Source organism: Diachasmimorpha longicaudata, chromosome 5 (assembly GCF_034640455.1).
Source record: "Diachasmimorpha longicaudata isolate KC_UGA_2023 chromosome 5, iyDiaLong2, whole genome shotgun sequence".
NCBI classification, from domain to species: domain Eukaryota; kingdom Metazoa; phylum Arthropoda; class Insecta; order Hymenoptera; family Braconidae; genus Diachasmimorpha; species Diachasmimorpha longicaudata.
In genome coordinates, this window is record NC_087229.1 from 9,580,370 (window position 1) to 9,598,751 (window position 18,382).

The 18,382-nt window shown below is 37.9% G+C and overlaps 3 protein-coding genes across 7 annotated transcripts in view; 2 read left to right on the forward strand and 1 right to left on the reverse strand.

The window, feature by feature from the left end:
* The window catches only part of LOC135162382 (protein FAM8A1), a 121,464-nt gene that overhangs the window by 30,854 nt on the left and 72,228 nt on the right, over window positions 1-18,382 (reverse strand). The gene's annotated exons all lie outside the window — the stretch shown is intronic.
* Window positions 461-3,766, forward strand: LOC135162375 (thiamine transporter 2-like). Of its 4 annotated transcripts, none has more exons than XM_064120759.1 (7): window positions 461-610; window positions 692-895; window positions 1,001-1,385; window positions 1,485-1,892; window positions 2,704-2,896; window positions 3,086-3,227; window positions 3,293-3,766. In XM_064120759.1, exons 2-7 carry the CDS (start codon window positions 773-775, stop codon window positions 3,461-3,463), a joined length of 1,422 nt encoding a protein of 473 aa, XP_063976829.1. In that variant the 5' UTR covers window positions 461-610; window positions 692-772; the 3' UTR covers window positions 3,464-3,766. The 4 variants fall into 4 exon arrangements, with proteins under 4 accessions (XP_063976829.1, XP_063976831.1, XP_063976830.1 ...); XM_064120761.1 differs by having other exon boundaries at window positions 471-561; XM_064120760.1 differs by having other exon boundaries at window positions 478-610; window positions 697-895.
* Window positions 5,024-11,201, forward strand: LOC135162377 (serine protease inhibitor 88Ea-like). Of its 2 annotated transcripts, none has more exons than XM_064120764.1 (4): window positions 5,024-5,324; window positions 9,040-9,402; window positions 9,563-9,932; window positions 10,086-11,201. In XM_064120764.1, the coding sequence occupies exons 1-4, from the start codon at window positions 5,313-5,315 to the stop codon at window positions 10,670-10,672; spliced, it is 1,332 nt and encodes a 443-aa protein (XP_063976834.1). In that variant the 5' UTR covers window positions 5,024-5,312; the 3' UTR covers window positions 10,673-11,201. The 2 variants fall into 2 exon arrangements, with proteins under 2 accessions (XP_063976834.1, XP_063976835.1); XM_064120765.1 differs by lacking the exon at window positions 5,024-5,324 and adding an exon at window positions 6,671-6,825.

Genomic DNA, 18,382 nt, shown 5'->3' on the forward strand with positions numbered 1-18,382 from the left:
TAATCTGAAAAAACATAAAGTCTCTCAAAGTTTCCGGCAAACTAATATCGTAATTACGGAAAGTCTCGCCTGCAAATTTAATTGCTCAAGAATTAGTAATGCATTTCTCATGGGAATGAGCTCCTTGCATTTCGTATTCAGTAGTCTCAGTCACGAATGAGTAAGACAAAGTGGGACGCCAATTATCTCTAGGGTTTTCTCTCAAACAAGCAAGAGTTTTCATTGACTATTGCATCATAGATTTTCTATGATCTCACGATTGTTTGCAAAAAAATTATTCTCATTTTTTCGATCCTCAGAAAAGTTAAAATTCTAGAGATCATTAATCGACTCGAGTTCTTCCGGTAATTTTAGAACTGTTGGAAGGCACGTGGAGTCAATGCTGCAGATAGCGCGAGTATCGCACGTATAAATACATATATATATATATACCCAAATGTATTGATCGTAGATTAAAACTCTCCCACCCGCACTCAGTAGTCGACTTGTGAATGGTGTGGTGCGATCAGCTGTTCTCGGCATTCCACAGCCCACATGTAATTTGAAATTGCCTCGAAAAACGTAACTACTGTGATAAACGTTCAATGGATTAATTCTTCCCAAAACCCCAGTAAATCATAAAATATATATGTGATGTCTCATTCACGCGCATTCACTACATGTGCCAACATTTTAATTTTAAAAATCATAGTTTAGATTCTGGAACCGGCGAATTTCATTAGCAGCGGCGAGCACTGTAGCTCTGATTACTTAACGGTGGTGTTAATTAACCATGAATTGGATCAGGATATCCCAGATTCTGTGTGTGTTCGGTTTTCTCAAGGAATTCCGACCTGGAGAGCCTTTTGTCACTGATTACCTCACCTCAGAATTCAAAAATTTCACATCAAAACAGGTAATTTCGTGGATTTTATTAAACAACCATCGATTTTGATTGTAAAAAATTCATTGTCGGACTGAAATGATCCTCCTCAGGTGCGTAATTGTCCACTTGTTGCAGGTGACAGAAGACATTTACCCGGTAGGCACCTATAGCTACTGTGCATCTCTCATCCTGATATTCCTCCTCACGGATTTCCTGAGATATAAGCCAATAATAATCCTCTGCGGGGTCTCTGGAATAATCACCTTCAGTGTATTGACTTTTGGGAAAAGTTTGGAAGCAATGCAGTTCTTGGAGTTCATGTATGGTCTTTATCTATCGACAGACGTTGCTTATTACACGTACATTTATGCCAAAGTCGAAAAGAGGCATTATCAGAAGGTGTCGAGTTACACAAGGTCAGCGTTTCTCTTCGGCCGTTTCTTCGCCAGCACAGTGTCCCAGTTGATCATATCGTACCATCTCATGAATTATCATCAGCTCAATTATCTCACCCTTGGAGGTACTAATCAATACTTGACGATAAAAAATGAGACTCAGAGTGATGAAACTCGCAATTCTTTGTACTATCTAACTATTCATTCTGGAAAATTGTCCGTAGGTCAAGTTTTGGCAACAATATGGGCCTTATTCCTCCCATCAGTGAACCAATCCGTATACTTCCATCGTGCCACTCCAATTAAAGACTTAATACCGAACTCCAAGGATTCCAGCTGTGAAAACCCGATAACAGCCTTCGGAGCAGAGGTGTCATGTAACTTGAAAGGTCATCAGGAGTACGACACAAGGCCCCTCATTCACAAGATAAAAACAGCGTATTATCTACTGTGGAAGGATTTTCTGAAAGCTTACACCAGCTTTCACGTGCTCAAATGGTCATTATGGTGGGCAGCAGCATCTTGTGGTTATCTCCAAGTGCTCAGTTACAGCCAGCCTGTCTGGCAAACTGCTGTTAAGAAAGATGATATGATATACAACGGCGCGGTTGAAGCACTCTATTCCATCATTGGTCAGAAAAATTTTTATCGTATTTTTTGCTTTTTCTGAATGCTATTGAAGCTGCAGGTGATAACATCGTTCGAGGCTTTTCCAATATCTCTCTCGTGCTCTCCGTTATTTTGATTTTTTTTTCGCAGTCAAGTAGGAAAGATTGCGCATGAAAAAAATTATTAGAAAAACCGAGTGAATTGTGTGGAAAATGTTACTGCACTTTTCTTGGAAATGATTTTGGTGTTTGAGTCATTAGTAATTTTTTTATGCAGAAAGGTTCGAGATGAGATGGGTTTCTAGGAAAATTTTTATTAAGTCATTTTCTTGATGATGTGCTCGCATAAAAAAATGATGAATTGGATCAAAATCTGCAATCGAAGACAGAAAACGGCGAAATTTAATAATCTCAGATTTTATGCCTTTCATTTATAGCATAATGAAACCGCTTACGGTGCCGGCACAACTGGTATGAATTACCTTCCACAAACATGTCATTTGATGTGCAAACAGTTGGGCTGCGACGCATCAATAAAACTCAAACATGAGCTTCAATTATTGTTGCATCACTCTGGTTTATGCGAACGTTCATTCAATTTTTGTTTGATTTCTCAGCTCGACGAGTTGATATTATACTCATTTCTATGAATTGTAATCGGTGCTGACGACAATGGGGAAGTGATTGTCATCTCGCTCGCTATTATTGCTTTTGCGTATTTGCCTCCCAAGGGGTTAAATGACCGCAGGGATTTTTAGAAATATTTATAAAATAATGTGACTCCCTGTAAAAATAATTTTCAAAGTCATTATCATTGTCTGTTCTTCTTTGACAGGAGCTGCTGTTGTTTTCGCCATTGGGAAATTAAGACTAAATTGGGATTTTTTGGGAGAAACTGTGCTAGTTGTCTTCACGTTCATCGAAGCTATCCTTTTATTTGTGACTGCTCATAATTATAATATTTGGGTGCTTTATACCTTGTACATAATCTTTGGAGTGATTTATCATTCCATGGTGACTGTGGCCAGGTGAGTTCTCAGGTGATGGATTAATTTGAAGAATTAAAATTAAAAATTTAAGACTCGAAGAAAAAGACTTAAAGGCTTTAGGCTCAACAATTAGTTCACATGAAAAAAAAACAGAACGAATTGCATCATAATAATTGAATCAAAATTCATCGTTTATTGGATTTACTATATTTTTTCTTTCTGTCCCAGCTTCGAAGTCGCCAAGAAGATATCTGAGGACAGCTATGGCCTAGTATTCGGAGTAAATATTCTCGTATCCCTGATTTTGCAGACTATCCTCACGTACATCGTGACGAGTGGACGTGTTTTTAAATTGGAGATTAGGGAACAGGTGAGCGAGGAAAAAAATGATTAGAAAAAAATTTTTTAACTCATCTCTAAATGGAAAAATTTTAGTTTGTGGTCTACGCCTGGTATTTCATCGTCCTGACAGTGTTATTCACTCCAGCTGCAATTATCACGATCGTTAAATCGTACAGAAGAGGGACCAACGTGACGGTGTGGGCTCCAAAGGATGATTCCAGCCAATCATCTTCTAATCAGAGGATCGAGGAACACTGCAGCTAAGTGTGATTTCTACAGTCATTCACAACAGTATTCTCGTTACCATGAATAATGAGAGAGTAGGGGAATGTATTATGCCATCGTTCAGTATTTTATTGAACAGATGAGCAAACAAAAAAAGAGGAGAATGTTTTCCTGTTTTGATTTGTCTTCTGACAATTTTAGACTGCTTATTTTAAACGTTAGAAACTGTTATGAGAAATAGTTAATTAAATAGGACCAGATTTCTAACTTTTATATCGTTGTTACAGTTTACAAGAGGAAAAGTTTTACAATAAAAATTCATGGTCAATATTGTTAAAATGATTTTTCTGAAAATTCTCTTTCTCACTTTATTAATATTATTTTCCTGACAGAAAATTTATGGTTGCACTTGAGGAATACATGGCCATGTGCACATATTGGTACCAAGTACCTCAGACAACTGATAAAACTGTGAGAATAACAAATAGGGAAGATATCTGGGATTTCCCAGCACCGAATGTTTAGATATCGGAGGATTGTTTTCCGAATCGATTAATTACCACAGAAATTGGGAAATCCATTTACGTTCAAAATCTATTTTGTGATTTGTTGATATCATTCGATTCGTTTTGAGGCTGAATTGAAATAGAACATTCCCATGTCTTGTCCACTGTCAGTAGAAAGCTTCTCTAGTTTATGAAAAATTGCGCAAATTTTTCGTCCCTATACAAAAGTCTCAACGAAAATTCTGTCTTTTTACCCTAATTCTCCGCATAATTATCAGAAAACTAGTTTAGAAATAAGTGGCGTACCTCCTTTGGCACTTCTCTGCTGAAATCACATTTCCACAGCCCTCAAGTACATCCACACGCTCAAAAATAATGGAAATGAGCAACCTTCAACTTTTTTTCCATGTTGACAATGCGAATGAAATACAAACGAGCTCAGGCTAGACCCAAACGAATAGAAATGACTCATAATCACCTGTATGATTCCCTCGTGGGTAGAATCGTAAAAAATATAAATAAATAGGATTTGATGCTGGTCATGACGGAAATCTACCAATACATAACGGAACAAACGGTAAAAGAAGTCGTCAACGAGCTAATGAAGAGAGAACGAAATAAAAAAATAATGGAATTGCAGAATTGACAAATAAAATTCTGCTGATTTTTTAAAAAGATTTATCGTAGCCCCAGCGTTCTCTCAGAATCGAATCTGTCAAACTTAAAGGAGCTTTCAAATTTTCCCCGCCTTGTTTCCCTCATTTTATCCAATCAAAATCCAAAAAGGATGGACTACTGTCCTATTCTTCCATTGTGCATCAAAGATGTCTGACAATCAATAAATCACGTGTTGGTACGGTATGTCGAAGGCCACTCGTGACCGCCAATTCCCGCCAAGTCGTAAATAAAATGTTTGAAAAAACATGGCATAAAAATTTCTTGTCAAGACACTAGTACAATGAGCAATATTCCCCGGGATTTTCCCTCGTTTCGTTCCGGCCTACGTCACCACTGTCCATGTATTTGAGAAAACGCTGGAACGCTCGTGTAATCACTCACACTGTTTCACACTGTGATTGTGTCGCACCAACCGAGACTCATGTGTAATATAAGTTTTGAGTTTGAGAAGGGCGCCAGTACAAATCCGGCCTCCGGCAAACACCCGGGAGGAATATAAAGCTGTGAACCTCAGTGATTTCGTACAGTTGGAGCATTGACCAATTCCAGAATCAACCAATTAACGCGAATACTGTGACAATGAAAAGCTGAATGAAATATTCTAACAGATAGATATTTGTTGATCGAAAAAAGTACAAAAATAAGTGGTGAATAAATTAGTATTCCTTGGACTTTGTGCTTATTTTTCTGGAGAGAAAATCAATATGAAAATGAAGGTAAGGATTATTATTTGAATTCGAAAATCAACTCTCGGTGTCTATATTTGGTGTTGACATCGCCGGGATTACTTATTGAACTCATGAGATACAAATTGACCCGATGATAACGGTTTTGGCGTGGGCAGTGCTCAGTGAACTAATTCTGAATTTTCAAGAGGAAAATTAATGCGACACCCACGACAAAGTTTAACAGATGAGGCTAGGAAAATCACAGACAGTTTCACTGGATTTTCTAGAATGTCCTGTAAGCTCCAGTGGATACGAATTTTTATGGATTCGATTTTTCAAAATATTTTAAATAAGTTCTTGAACAAATAACTGTAGAGAGAATTCGATTAATTAATTCTATAGATTTTGTAATTTCCCTCGAACCCCGCAAAAATTTGTGATTAAATCGATAGAATTAGGGAAAAACTGGGATGGATGGATTGAAAAAGTTATCGATTGGATAATTCCCATTGGTTTTACTGTATAACTTCAAAGCCAGTACAATAAAACCCAGAGTGCGTCGTATTGAAACAAACGATCCGCTCTCGGCAATAAAATCCACGACGAATTTCTCATCAGGCTGATTTCACACTCGAGTGCAGGAGGAAATTCATAAAAAATAACGAGTGACCGACGTGGCCTGGTTGCATAAATAACGATTAAAAATTGGCCGGGGTGGTGGCGCACGTGGAGGAAGGGGGAGGGCAGGGGGGGCCAGAGAAAGAAAACTGCTCATAATTTTGAGAGCAGTCCAGATGATTCAGCGCTCGCGGCAGAGGCTGTTGTGTAGCATTAATTTATCCTCGCAGAGACACACCTCAACGAGCCCCAAGCCCACATCGGCGTGACAATGATCTTGACCCGACTTATATTAGCCGGATCTCCGTTTCGTTTTCATTTGTGACGGGAGGGGAGATACGCGACGAACAGGCGATAGCTTTCACTAGTTTTTCGCTGTGTGGGGAAATAAAAATTGAGGAGTTGTTTGATGATTGAATTATTATTGCAAGATGTTGACGCAATAACTCAAAAGAAAAAATATCCAACTGGACTTTGCTATTGAATATTTGATTATTTTATTGAAGAGTTCTGGAGATGTAGAAGATTCCGTGATAAGACCGACGATATTTTTAAAAATATTTTAAAGGGAATTGATTAGCGAGGTTTGTTTATTGATTTTGAAAAAATCTGATTTGCTTCGACAAATACACTTTTATCCTCAGCATCAACCGCCTCCACCTCCGATTTCCCTCCTCCGGGCCTCGTCCTCTCTACTCCACCCGCGAAAAAATCCTGGAGGTGGAAATGAGTGCGTCACGTACATTGTACACACGTCAAGGGAATTTCTCGTCGTGAAAAAAGAGGGAGAGACCATCGCGTCCCAAGACTTCCCTGTCACGTTCATTCGGTTCAGTCAAGTCCAACCGAGCGTTTGTCATATTTTTTTTCCCTCAGCATTTCACGATTTTCCACCGGTGTAACCTCACCCGGAATGACAATGGACAAGTCGGTGAGTAAATAAGACGTAAATACGCAATTTTCATCGTGATACAATGGGGGCAAAAACAATGGGATTGTACGGGATTGAGAGTTTAAGTGGCTCTTTTACTGTTTCCGGTGCTGATTTTTCATTATCAGCGGCGAGTGGACCGTGAAGGCCTCTCATCTGCGTTTAGTCACCCTCGTGGACACCCGGAAGAGAGATAAAAATGGTCTATGATTTTGTTAGCCAGCTTTTTACGCTTTTCGAATTTGGGTCAGTAAAAAACGTTCCTCGAAAAAATTCCAGCGAATGCGGTAAAAAATTCGATTTGGTTTCTAATTAATTTTCGATTGATTTTTTTCGATGCAGGGGAGAAATTTCGCAGCTCGCGGGTTTTGTTTATCCTAAAAGCTTTTCGAATTTTCCAAGGTTTCCCCTATAAAATGGAAATCCCACTAAAAAATCGCTGATAGACAAAGTTGTCAAAAAATTATAATAAAAACAAGGCACCGTGGGATTGTGAAATTAATCAACAAATTCTTAAACAGCTTTTCAACTCCAATGCAATAGAATTTTCTATCAAATTCATTAATTATTTTATTGAATGTTGTCCTTACGCGTGACGACAGATTTTTTTTTTCATAATTGGAGAAGATTTTTTTGAGACAACGGCTATTCCTGCGTCGGCAGAGAGTCACTTTCACTTCTTCGTTGAAACACGCATTCGTTTTGTCATTTCAATTTGATGTTATTCATACTCTCATTCACAATTTGTTTAAGCAATCTAAGATTTATGTCAATGTACTCGGCATTAATTTTCGTAATAATTTTCAATGTTAATTGAATCTATAAAGAATGAGTAAAGGGGGAGCCAATTATTTTGTTTACCTCACGCCAGTAGTAATAGTTTACAAATGGAACATGTCCTTGCACCGATGGACTGAACTCGATGGTTGAGTATTCACCGGAAAAAACGAATCAAATCCGTATACGTATGCAGGAGAGGGATCCAGGCATTGCGAAATCCACCGGGTGTTCCCAATTCGTAGGAGACCATCTCATGCACACACAAACCGCTTTCTCCACGTATACATGTTTTTTATTAACGTGAAAGTCTTTCTCATCCGCAGAATACTATTCCCAGTTCGAAAAATGACTCATACGAGAGGGAAAACATTTTTTATTTCTGTTTCCGGTCACGAATGATAATAATAATTCAATTGAATCTATTTTGGTGTCGCTCCATATTTCCCCGACATAATTTTATACCGACAAAATTTTTATTAATTAGTTGAATAAAAAAATGTGCCTCTGACTAATGTTTTTAGGTATCGAGTTGAAATATTAGTGAATCTTCGAATAAATCATTGAATTCAATTTAAAATACATCGTCATAGAAATTTCTCTCATAATCAACTCGGTAATTGATTAACAAATATATATTGACTGCGTTGGGACAGCAGTAATTTTCCACTTTTTATTTTATTTTTCCATTCGTTGATTTATGTCCGTTGCATGCTAGATCCAATCAATGGCGAGCAATTTCTGATGGCGAAATCAATCGAAATCATCATTTTCGTCAGTCGATTTGACAACAGTCACACGAGAGCCCCGAGTAATAATTTAATCACGCACTCACTGAGACAAATTCTTAGTAACAAGAAGGAGGACATCGACTCCATGATTACCGTCCTTACGACGATTAATGGGCAACCTTACATTACGCTAGTTTCTTAATTTTTTGCGCATTTCTGAAATCCGTTATGTCCTTGTTTCTTGTTTGTGAGGATAGTTAAATTTTTACGGGCTTTTCCGCAATTTGTATTATTCGTTCAGTGATACAGGAAGGCAATAAAATTCTTTGTGAACAATGTTCTTCGAGTAATTGTGGACTGAATTAGATATTATTGCATTTGCTCCGAATTTTTACAACTGGATATCAAGAACGAATGAAAAATATTGAGCACGAGTTTTCCTATTTCTGTAAATAATGACAATTGAATAAATTGCAGTCATTAAAATAAACGGGTTATATAATTGCTCATGATTTTATTCAGCAGAGAAACTTTATGCAATTTTATAGGGAAATGGCGAGACACTTTCGTTATTATTCGGATCAAGGGGCAGTTGTCTGTTGGAAAAATCGAATAACAAAGTCCGTGAAATGTTTAGTGGAAAATTCTATAGTTTATCATCCACTCATTTCTCAATAAACTAATTACTACTAATTCTTTGTTACAGGGAATTTATTATTTTCTCGGTGCATTACTAATCGCCACAATCACGAGAACAAACTCCCAATGTTTGACTGGCAACGACAGTCCACAGGCAATGAACCCAAGTGCCAAGAATCTGCTGACAGCGTCGAAATTTAACTTTTCACTCGATGCATTTAGAAAATCTGCGGCTATCGAGTCCAAGGATAATTTATTCTTCAGTCCCCACAGTTTACACGAGGCCTTAACCCTAGCGTTCTTCGGTGCACGTGGAACAACAGAGGAGTCCTTGAGGAGAGCACTTCAGATACCTCAAGAACTCTCGAAGATTGATGTTCAGAGGACTTACTCCCTTGACAGGGCTTTCAAGAAGGTTCAAGAGGATCTGGTAAATAATTGAATTTGTTATTTACCCCATCCACACACCGAGAAAACTAAAGATTGATTTAAAAAAAAACACCATCTGCGAAAACTTCTCCACCAATAAGATATTTACATCTAGTCTTTCTTTAAAAAATTTTGTCATTAATATTTTTATTGAACTCTAGGGGAACACCTCTTCGAGTTACGAATTGAAAACCGCCAATCGTCTGTACATCAGCAACGCCAAGAAGGTGAGAGAGTGCATGATAGACCTCTTCGGGCAAGAACTCGAAAAAGTCGACTTCAAGGCGGACCCCAACGCCGTCAGAGTGAAAATCAACGACTGGGTCAGCAACACCACCAAAGGACACATCAGGGACCTCATCCCGTCCGACGGAATCGACGAGACCAGCGATCTCGTCCTCGTGAATGCCGTGTACTTCAAGGGGCTCTGGCAGAGTAAATTTGATAGAACCAATTCGAAGAGGGACATCTTCTATGGGTCGAAGAACTCGCTGGTTACTTTCATGAGACAGAAGAAGACATTCAATCACAGTAAGTTCGTTATCAATCGCCGCTCAAGTGCCGCCAAAATTTTTCAAGCTATTCACGATTTCTTAAATTTCATGTTTTTTAATTCAATAGAATTGTAATTCAATTTCAAAAAAAAAAATCAAAAGATCTTTCATGATCTCGTTTTAATTCCAGTTGTCTCCGAAGAACTTGGGGCTCACGTTCTGCAACTCCCTTACAAGGGCGAGGACATCTCCATGTTCATTCTCCTGCCCCCCTTCGCAATGGCCCGCACCCTGGACCTATCCCAGAACGTCACAGTAAGTGGTGATGGGCTAAGAGGAGTGATCGAGAGGATGACGACCACAGAGAGGGGTATTCAGGAGCTCCAGGACATCCTCAACGATGGTATGCCATCGAAAGAGGTCGAGGTATCTCTCCCTCGTTTCACAGTGGAGAAACAACTCCCCGTCGGTCAGCTGCTGGAGGAGATGGGGGCCGGCGAGCTCCTGAGGGCTGGAGCCGATCTCAAGGGATTCGTTGAGGACGCCGAGGGTTTGCACCTCGGTGATGCCGTTCACAGGGCTAAAATCGAGCTGAATGAGGAGGGAACAACGGCTGCTGCTGCCACTGCCCTCTTCAGCTTCAGGTCCAGCAGACCTGCAGAGCCAGCCGTCTTCAACGCCAATCATCCCTTCATTTATCTGCTGTACGACAAACAAAGCCAGTCCATCATCTTCACGGGGATATACCGCACCCCCACAACTCCTGGGGAGGCATGAAAATTCGCCAGATTGAGAGAGTCTTTGAAGAAATGGAGACAACGGATTTTCGGATTGGTCAGAGGTAAGGCGAGACGAGATGGGTCGCATTGAGGTCGAGTTTTTGATGGGTATGGGTGAATCCAGATGGAATAGAGGATATTTTATGTATCGAGATGGTTTCAATGACTCTAGGGATTACGAAGATTAAAAAAAATCATCTCGACTCGACTTCATTTGCCGATTTGTTGATGAGACCGAATGAAGACTATAAAAAATACTTGAAATGACGTTTCAGGAGCTTTTCGAAAAACCAAGTTCTCTAATTATCGAAAAAAGTAAAGAACTCTCGCATCTAATCATCGATTTGCCAATGTATCAGAGTAGACTATAAATCATAAATTCTAGTGGCTAATTCCTCCAGATGAGTCATTATTATCAATACTTAGCTTTAGTATCTGTAAACATAGTGTGTAAATTTTTAAGCTAGAGTTTCATGGAACGAGATGAGTGTAACAACTCAAATACATCGAATATTTATTTTTAGAAATTCTGCAATTTTAATTCCCCTTCTCCCTGATGGCATTCATCTGAGCAAATGAATCCTCTCTTTTGTTCCTGGAGCAGCTAATCACTTGACCATTTTTCAATTTCATACCCCATCAACTCATCTTGGCTTCGTGCTTAATTTTCAAGTTTTTATTCTCCACGCAAGGATTTCTTTATTTCGAATACAGAGAGGGCAGCATTAATGGCAGAAGATCCGTTGGAAATGTTGAGTATTTCCGGGTGCAACAAGTTGGCATTGGATTGCGTAAGTGAATCCTCTTGCCTCTACCCAGACTCCTGTATCATGTCTGAGTCCTTGAGAGGCTGATGAAGCCTTGAAACAACACCAAATGCGATGAATTCAATTTTATCCTTGAATTATTCGACAGCGGTGAAAGAGTTTCAACAGCCACTTCCGGTTCTTGATTTTTGAATTATCGTATGAGTTCTCTTGTGAGTCAACAGTAGAACGCAATCTCATTTATTTTTCAATTAAAATTGCTTCATATGTTGAGTATAAAATTGAGCGAATTTCATCAGCAATTTCGATTTAGATTGAATTGAATATTTCGTGGCTTATTTGCTTTATTTGTTTCGTAAATGATGATGAAAGAATGGCAAAGAAAAGTGCTAATAACAAAGGATACAAGTAAATAATAATTCAAAAAATTGTGCAGAGGAATTATTTACTTATGGTCTAATTCCTAAATTACACTTTGCTTTCCAATTATTAAAATTTCCGGCATTTTCAGCAGTAATTATTAACCAATATTTACATCGATGGAAAAATTAGGTTTTTAAAGGAGAAATGAAGGCCGTTAAACCAACGGAACAGGAAGAGACAAAAATGAAAAATTAGAATGAATATACTCATGTATTATTTACGATGGAACAAGTGATTTAATGATCATGTTCACGACAATTTTACGATGCGGAATGCAACATTGTACTCGATCGATTAGTGACTTTGTTTCGAATTATCGGAAATTGTGTATTCACATCTGGAGGAGTGGCTTTTTTTTCACGAAATTCTCAGGTTTTTGTGAGAGGTGAATGAGAAAGACCATTTTAATCGACGCCGTTCCACATCCTTTGTCCTGCATATAATTGCCCTGCCATCAAACCTATTCGTTCTTGTTCTCTTCCCCCATGACAACAGAAGAGCCGACGTGAATGATTTTGAACCGTTAACTTGGCACGGGATTTGTCGAAAATTTCTTCTCGGAAGGGGGAGAAATCAGATTGAACTCCTGAATTGGAGCGTTCGTTCTGTTTTCGCAATTTTTTTCAGTTTCAGGCTTCAAGTGATTCGTCCTATAGGACATAAAAAATTAAAAATTCCGAACTTGACGAATGAACCGCCGCAACATTCAGAATAGAATCACCAGCTCATCGCCTGCTGTAACCACTTGCGTCATTAACAAATTTTTTTACCTCCCTAAAACGATCGATCCCCCTTTTTTCTACCCGTCCTCCTTCCCGTTCTCGTCACAACATCAGGGTCAATCATCCTGGAATTCGTCGGTTCAAAAACTGGAACCAGAACGCGAAACGCCTATTGGAAGATCACCTATGCAGATAGAAACGTCTGTTTTTTCTCCGTTTTTTTATCTCCATTGTATCTCTCCTTCTCCAGCACACGTGAACCGTTGTGTCGATTAGTCGAATACGTCGGAAACTTCTTTTTCTCATAGTTCAGTTTCTTTCACTGTCTTAAAATACCTAAAACCGCTATTAATCATTTTTAGCTGAAATTTCTGGTGCACTTCTTGGAAAAATTCAGGAGAAAATTGAAGGAATTTCTCCAGAGAAATTTACAGTTTTATGGAACGTTATTGTTTTCTTATTTGCCAGCAAAATTATTGTTTTGAAATTCAAAAGATCTCGAGGTACATCTTGTTAATCAAGTCAATATATAATTCTGTCAATGACAGAGTAGAGCTCGTTGGCAACTCAATTTTTTGAATTGAGCAAGAAATCACCCTCAAATTACCCACATTTTTTACAATTGAATTTCACAGAAATAATGTTCAATAAAATTTTATTTATTTACTATCTCCTCAACTTTGTGAAACATCAACTATTTTGTTAGTCGTTCAATAATATATTTAAATTTTCTGCACGTGCAGATCGGTGGAAATGTAATTCCTCAATAAGAAATAATGGAGTAACCGAGAGTTATCATAATTTATATACAATAATTTGTAACTGACAGTCGGGAATGTTTACGATCGGGGAATGAGTTGAATACAAAGCGAAGCAATTTCATAGGTGAGGTTATGAGGTCACTGGCTACTGCAAATTGCCTTATTGATGTCTGGCACCGATCTCTCAATTTTCGGTGGTAATGTTTCCTTTCCATGCCGCTGTTTCGTGGCCATTATCGCTGAATGTTTATTCCACCTCATTGTTAGCAGGCAATTTTAATGGTTTATTGCGGACTCATATTAGTGGGATATAAAATTCACCCGGTGCTACTCTCAGTTGCCTTTACTGCTCTTCACTTTACATGTCTGATATTTATTCTTCCTTGCGGTTATTTATTTATTTTTTTTTTCGGTGGAGAATACCGTTTCACTTCTTCTACGACTCCGGTGGGAATCCAGAGCAGTGGGCGAGATATTTCCAGAGGTATTTCGATGAAAAATTAGCTTCGGTCTAGGTCTTCTGTTTTATTGAGGGGAGAAGTTTAGTGAGAATTATTACGCGCTATTTTTTCGATTTAAGGGCCATCCCAACTTTATTGCCTACTTCTACGGACCTCTCCATTATTTTTTGGACAGTTTCATTCACATATGTTCTTTATTTCTAATTTATTGTGATGAGGAGAAAAAACATAATTCTGGGAAGTGTTAATTCCTGATCAACTTTCGGAGAAAGCCTTAAACGTCGTGTTAAGGAGAAGAAGAATTATTCCAGTTTCTTCTGACCCAAATGATTTGGACAATTGCGATGCGTTTATTCATATTTCATATACAGAATGACGTTCAATTCTCCTTTGTCTGTTAGACATGCATCATGAAAATTCGATGCAGGACGATTGTACTCATGGAAACCGCCTTCCTTTCTCCATTCCTTCAACACACTCGCAATATTCTTCTCACATTTTGATTCAAGATAATGCCTAGATTTTTTTTACAACCATTAGATCGAATATTTCCGATCAGAAGATCGAATCCATCGTCGCCACAGGCTGGGAAATTATTCTTCAGCCAATTTTGCCAGATATCTCGGGAGATTACTTTATCAGAAAAGTACAGCGATCATTCAAACACAATGCGTACATCTTAGACATGAAATCATCTCTCGTATTTTTCTTCAATTTGCCAGAAATGTGAATTTGTACCGCTCGTTTCGTTCATTTTTTATTGAGCATTTCGCGGAAAAACCGATGAAAAAAATCTTGCGAAAACCGTTCAACCGGAGGGGTGGGAGGGAGGGGGGAGAATATCAACGGAACGTGGATAAAAAAATGGGACAGGAGTGGCTGGAGAAGGACAAAGCCATTGTCGCGCTTGGCTGGACATCTCTCAACAGCTACCGAAGACATGCACCAGCCCATTTTTCGCCCCCTTTTACGGCTTCTTTTTGGCACATATTCACCAGTGTATTTACTGCAACTGGATCGCGCGTCATTGTTCATTTCCGAGAGGTTTTTGCGGACAAGGGGAACAGGTGGACCGATTGTATTCAAATTACCGGGAAAATGGTAACTTTGTCGGGGTAATGTGGAACGAAGTGGAGATGAAAAAAAAAATGAAAATATTGTCCTTTATTCAGGACAAAACATTTGTTTTTTCTACTGAGAAATAACAAAATTCTACGGGAAATTAAAATATTGCACTTCTGTATTTCAAAATAATTTCTTTTGATGCAGTTTCGGCTTAATGGATCGTTAGTGCTATTAAATGTATTATTCAAAAAAATAAATAAATCATTCATTTATCCTCGCGAGTAAATGCTGTGATAGATGAACGCGCGCGTTCTGTCCAGTTGCATAAACGAGAGAAAATGATGAAAACGCATCAAGATTTTTTTAAACCGAGCAGAACACAACGTAAAATGTTATCCACATGGCAATCTCATTCTTATAATTTTTTCCCTCTCATCTCCTGAATTATCACGGCCATTAAATTATGTCCCTCTTCGCAATCTCCCTGAAACCACCAAAAAATTACATTTTGATTAATAAAGTCTCGTACCCATGCACACAGGTCGCACGATGTCATATCAGTCAAGCTGATAATATCGAATTCCATACGCAAGTAAAATCCGCGTGTGCACATGTGCCAACTACCGTCCCCATGTGGATAACACAACGCTAGCATTAATACGTATAAATAACGTTCTAACGACACGGATAAATCAATTTAATCGTGCGTACAATGGGCAAGATTGTGATCTTGTAAAATTAAATACGTTAATTGACTTTTTAGTCATTTACGGAATGGACAGGATAATATATTGCGAAAAAAATTAATCCGATGTTAACATTCAAATTGAGAAATCGATAGACATTTTTCGTGATTAACAAATTATTTGAAATTTGTCAGGGACGATTTGGCCTCAGTCAGTCTCTGTTATTACTCATAAAATTTTTTAATGACTGATTTTCCATAATTATTCAAAATTTAGTAGATTGAATAAAATTATTCCCAAAGAAATAAATCAGAACACATTTTGCGAGTCAGAAATTAAATAATTGTTGTGACGGGAAGAAAGCGGCTTTATCAACATAAATTAATTATAATTTCATATAATTAAAACATTTCACCGGGACCACTACACGATTTTATTATTTCCGATGAAAAATGCTTCTGGAATGGGCGGAAAAAATTTAATAAAGTCTTTTATTCGATGCGAATGAGTTATTGATTGTCAGTTGTGGAAATTATCAATGAGGGATATATGTTTTGTTCAATAACAAACACTGAGTAATTTTTCCACAAGAAACTTTCTCGCCAACAAAAAGTCCCTCACAATAATCATCTAATTAACTGATTTTATATTCATCCGAGCTAGTTTTATCACTCCACTTCGTTGTTGTATTACCACTGACATGATAGATAATAAACTCCACAATAATTATAATTTCTCATTAAATCGGCAGTAATTTTTCTCTTTTATTTACAAATTCCCATAATTCTTCAAATTGTTGGCAATTATTGAAGTCCGGGAATTGAAAGGTTGAATGGAAAACAAATGGGCATGAATTTAAATAGAAAAAAATGTGGAAAAAAAATGTCGAGGAATTTATTGCATTCTTCGGCGATTTCTAATCGTCGAAATAAATGCAAAAACGTTGGAGTAAATAATTAACGTAAATTGTTGTGAAATTCAATCATAACGGTTACGGTAATTAACGGTTTAATAATTCGAGTTTCCAAGGAATTTTTCGTCACATCAGCCGAGACACAATAGCGCTTTAATTTTTTTTTCGTACTATTTTTTGTTATTAATCGGATTGTAATTAACTTTTTTTTCTTCAAGATATTTCGTTCCTATTGCCGCTTGTTTCTGGTGCTCTTTAATGTGATTTATTCGGCGGGACTAGGCTTTTCTCACTTATCCCAGGTGGGGAGACGCTAATGGACAGAGTGAATGAGGTGAAGATGAATTTCAGAGGAAATAATATGAATTTCTATCTGCACGTCAGAAGTGAAAAATGACACTTTGTCACACCATGCTTACGTCAGCGTTGGTTTTTTTATGGGAAATTACCGTTGAAGAAAATTGCAAAATGATTTATTCATTCTAGATCGAGAAATTGATGATCTGCAGACGCTTCGTTAATGATGTCTGTCTTCGTAAATTTGTTTATTCTGCGAAAAATAGTTGAATGAATTTCAAAATTACATTCCCGTGGTTTAGAAATTTGACATTAAGTTGATGCAATACCATTACGTTCATTTTACTGGAGGATACCTAATGAGCATCTTTTACCGTCCGATACAGGTACAGATACAGAAACTATAGATGTCACTATTTTTTTAATCATTAGAATTTCAAGTTAATTGCGGGGAAAAAATTGTAAAAAAAATCGTGCACCATCAAAACACCGGAAAAATGATATGACCCTTCTGTAAATTTCCCTACTGTTTCGCAACTATTTTCCCTCTTGAACTGCACCCCCCCATGAATAAGCGCTGGATTAAATTTTTTCTTCACTCACTAATTATCTTCATTAATAATAATTCCCTTCAAATTCCGCGGTGTAGGTCATTCCCACGAGATTTATCCTCTGAAAAATCCAAAAATTCCTTCGGCCAGTAAAAACTAACATACCCAGAACAACGAGCATTCATAACCCACATGATTAAGTCATCACAATCACCCGCTCCCTGCGAAACAGCCCCACGAATATTCCCCACGAGAAATGAAATTAATACGTGTCAATATAGCCAATGAAATACGTAATACCAATGTCCATAGTATACTGCCCTTTGTATCACAAATTATGTTCGATTATGGATAGCGGTTAATAATCAAACGATCGTTATTTAGCTTCCTCATGACGTCGACAAATAAAAATCATCGAAAAAGAACGACCCCCGGCGAAAGCCTACCATTCGCCGGTATCATTCCGAGCATTAATCGTTACTCTTTACTCAGCGTGCTTCAGATAAGGAAGCAAATATATATTTCCCCTGGATACAATCCTTCCAATCGATTTTATTGAGGAGCAATTGAATTTTATTTCACTCGCAGTCCGCAGCATCAAGATTTGCTCGCAATGTATGAGAATTCTCTTGAGCAAACCAGAAATAGTTTTTAAACCATGAATGAAGACCCGTTGCACCCCGGGGGGTTTTACAGAGGGGGAAAAAAACTTATTGGATAATTATTATCCAGAAAATGGCGCAGTAAAAAAAATCCATTCGTCACTAAAGTAGATTGAATTTTTTAATAGACATTTTTTATTATATTCTTGTTGATGATTTGATAAAATTCCCTCATTTTTTTCGAACTGTTAAAATGCAAAGTAAAAATTACAAAATTCCCCATTCCCGCGTTATTTTCACTCGTCTCACTGGTGAAAGATCGCCCGCACGTGCCACAAAGACACGATGCCGACAGTAGTCCTCTCGCGGGTGTCATTTATTTACTCGAAAGAATCCCGTACACATTTCCGTGCACACAGGAATCAACTACTTTTGTCTTTACTGTGGTGGACGGTGAGTA

Excerpts from the sequence above, each read along its gene's own strand:
- LOC135162375 (XM_064120759.1), top strand. The coding sequence starts at position 773 with ATGAATTGGATCAGGATATCCCAGATTCTGTGTGTGTTCGGTTTTCTC. Across the intron at positions 1,386-1,484 it reads CAATTATCTCACCCTTGGAG|GTCAAGTTTTGGCAACAATA; the intron begins GTACTAATCAAT and ends AATTGTCCGTAG. Across the intron at positions 3,228-3,292 it reads AATTGGAGATTAGGGAACAG|TTTGTGGTCTACGCCTGGTA; the intron begins GTGAGCGAGGAA and ends GAAAAATTTTAG.
- LOC135162377 (XM_064120765.1), top strand. Across the intron at positions 9,403-9,562 it reads AGAAGGTTCAAGAGGATCTG|GGGAACACCTCTTCGAGTTA; the intron begins GTAAATAATTGA and ends ATTGAACTCTAG. Across the intron at positions 9,933-10,085 it reads GAAGAAGACATTCAATCACA|TTGTCTCCGAAGAACTTGGG; the intron begins GTAAGTTCGTTA and ends TTTTAATTCCAG.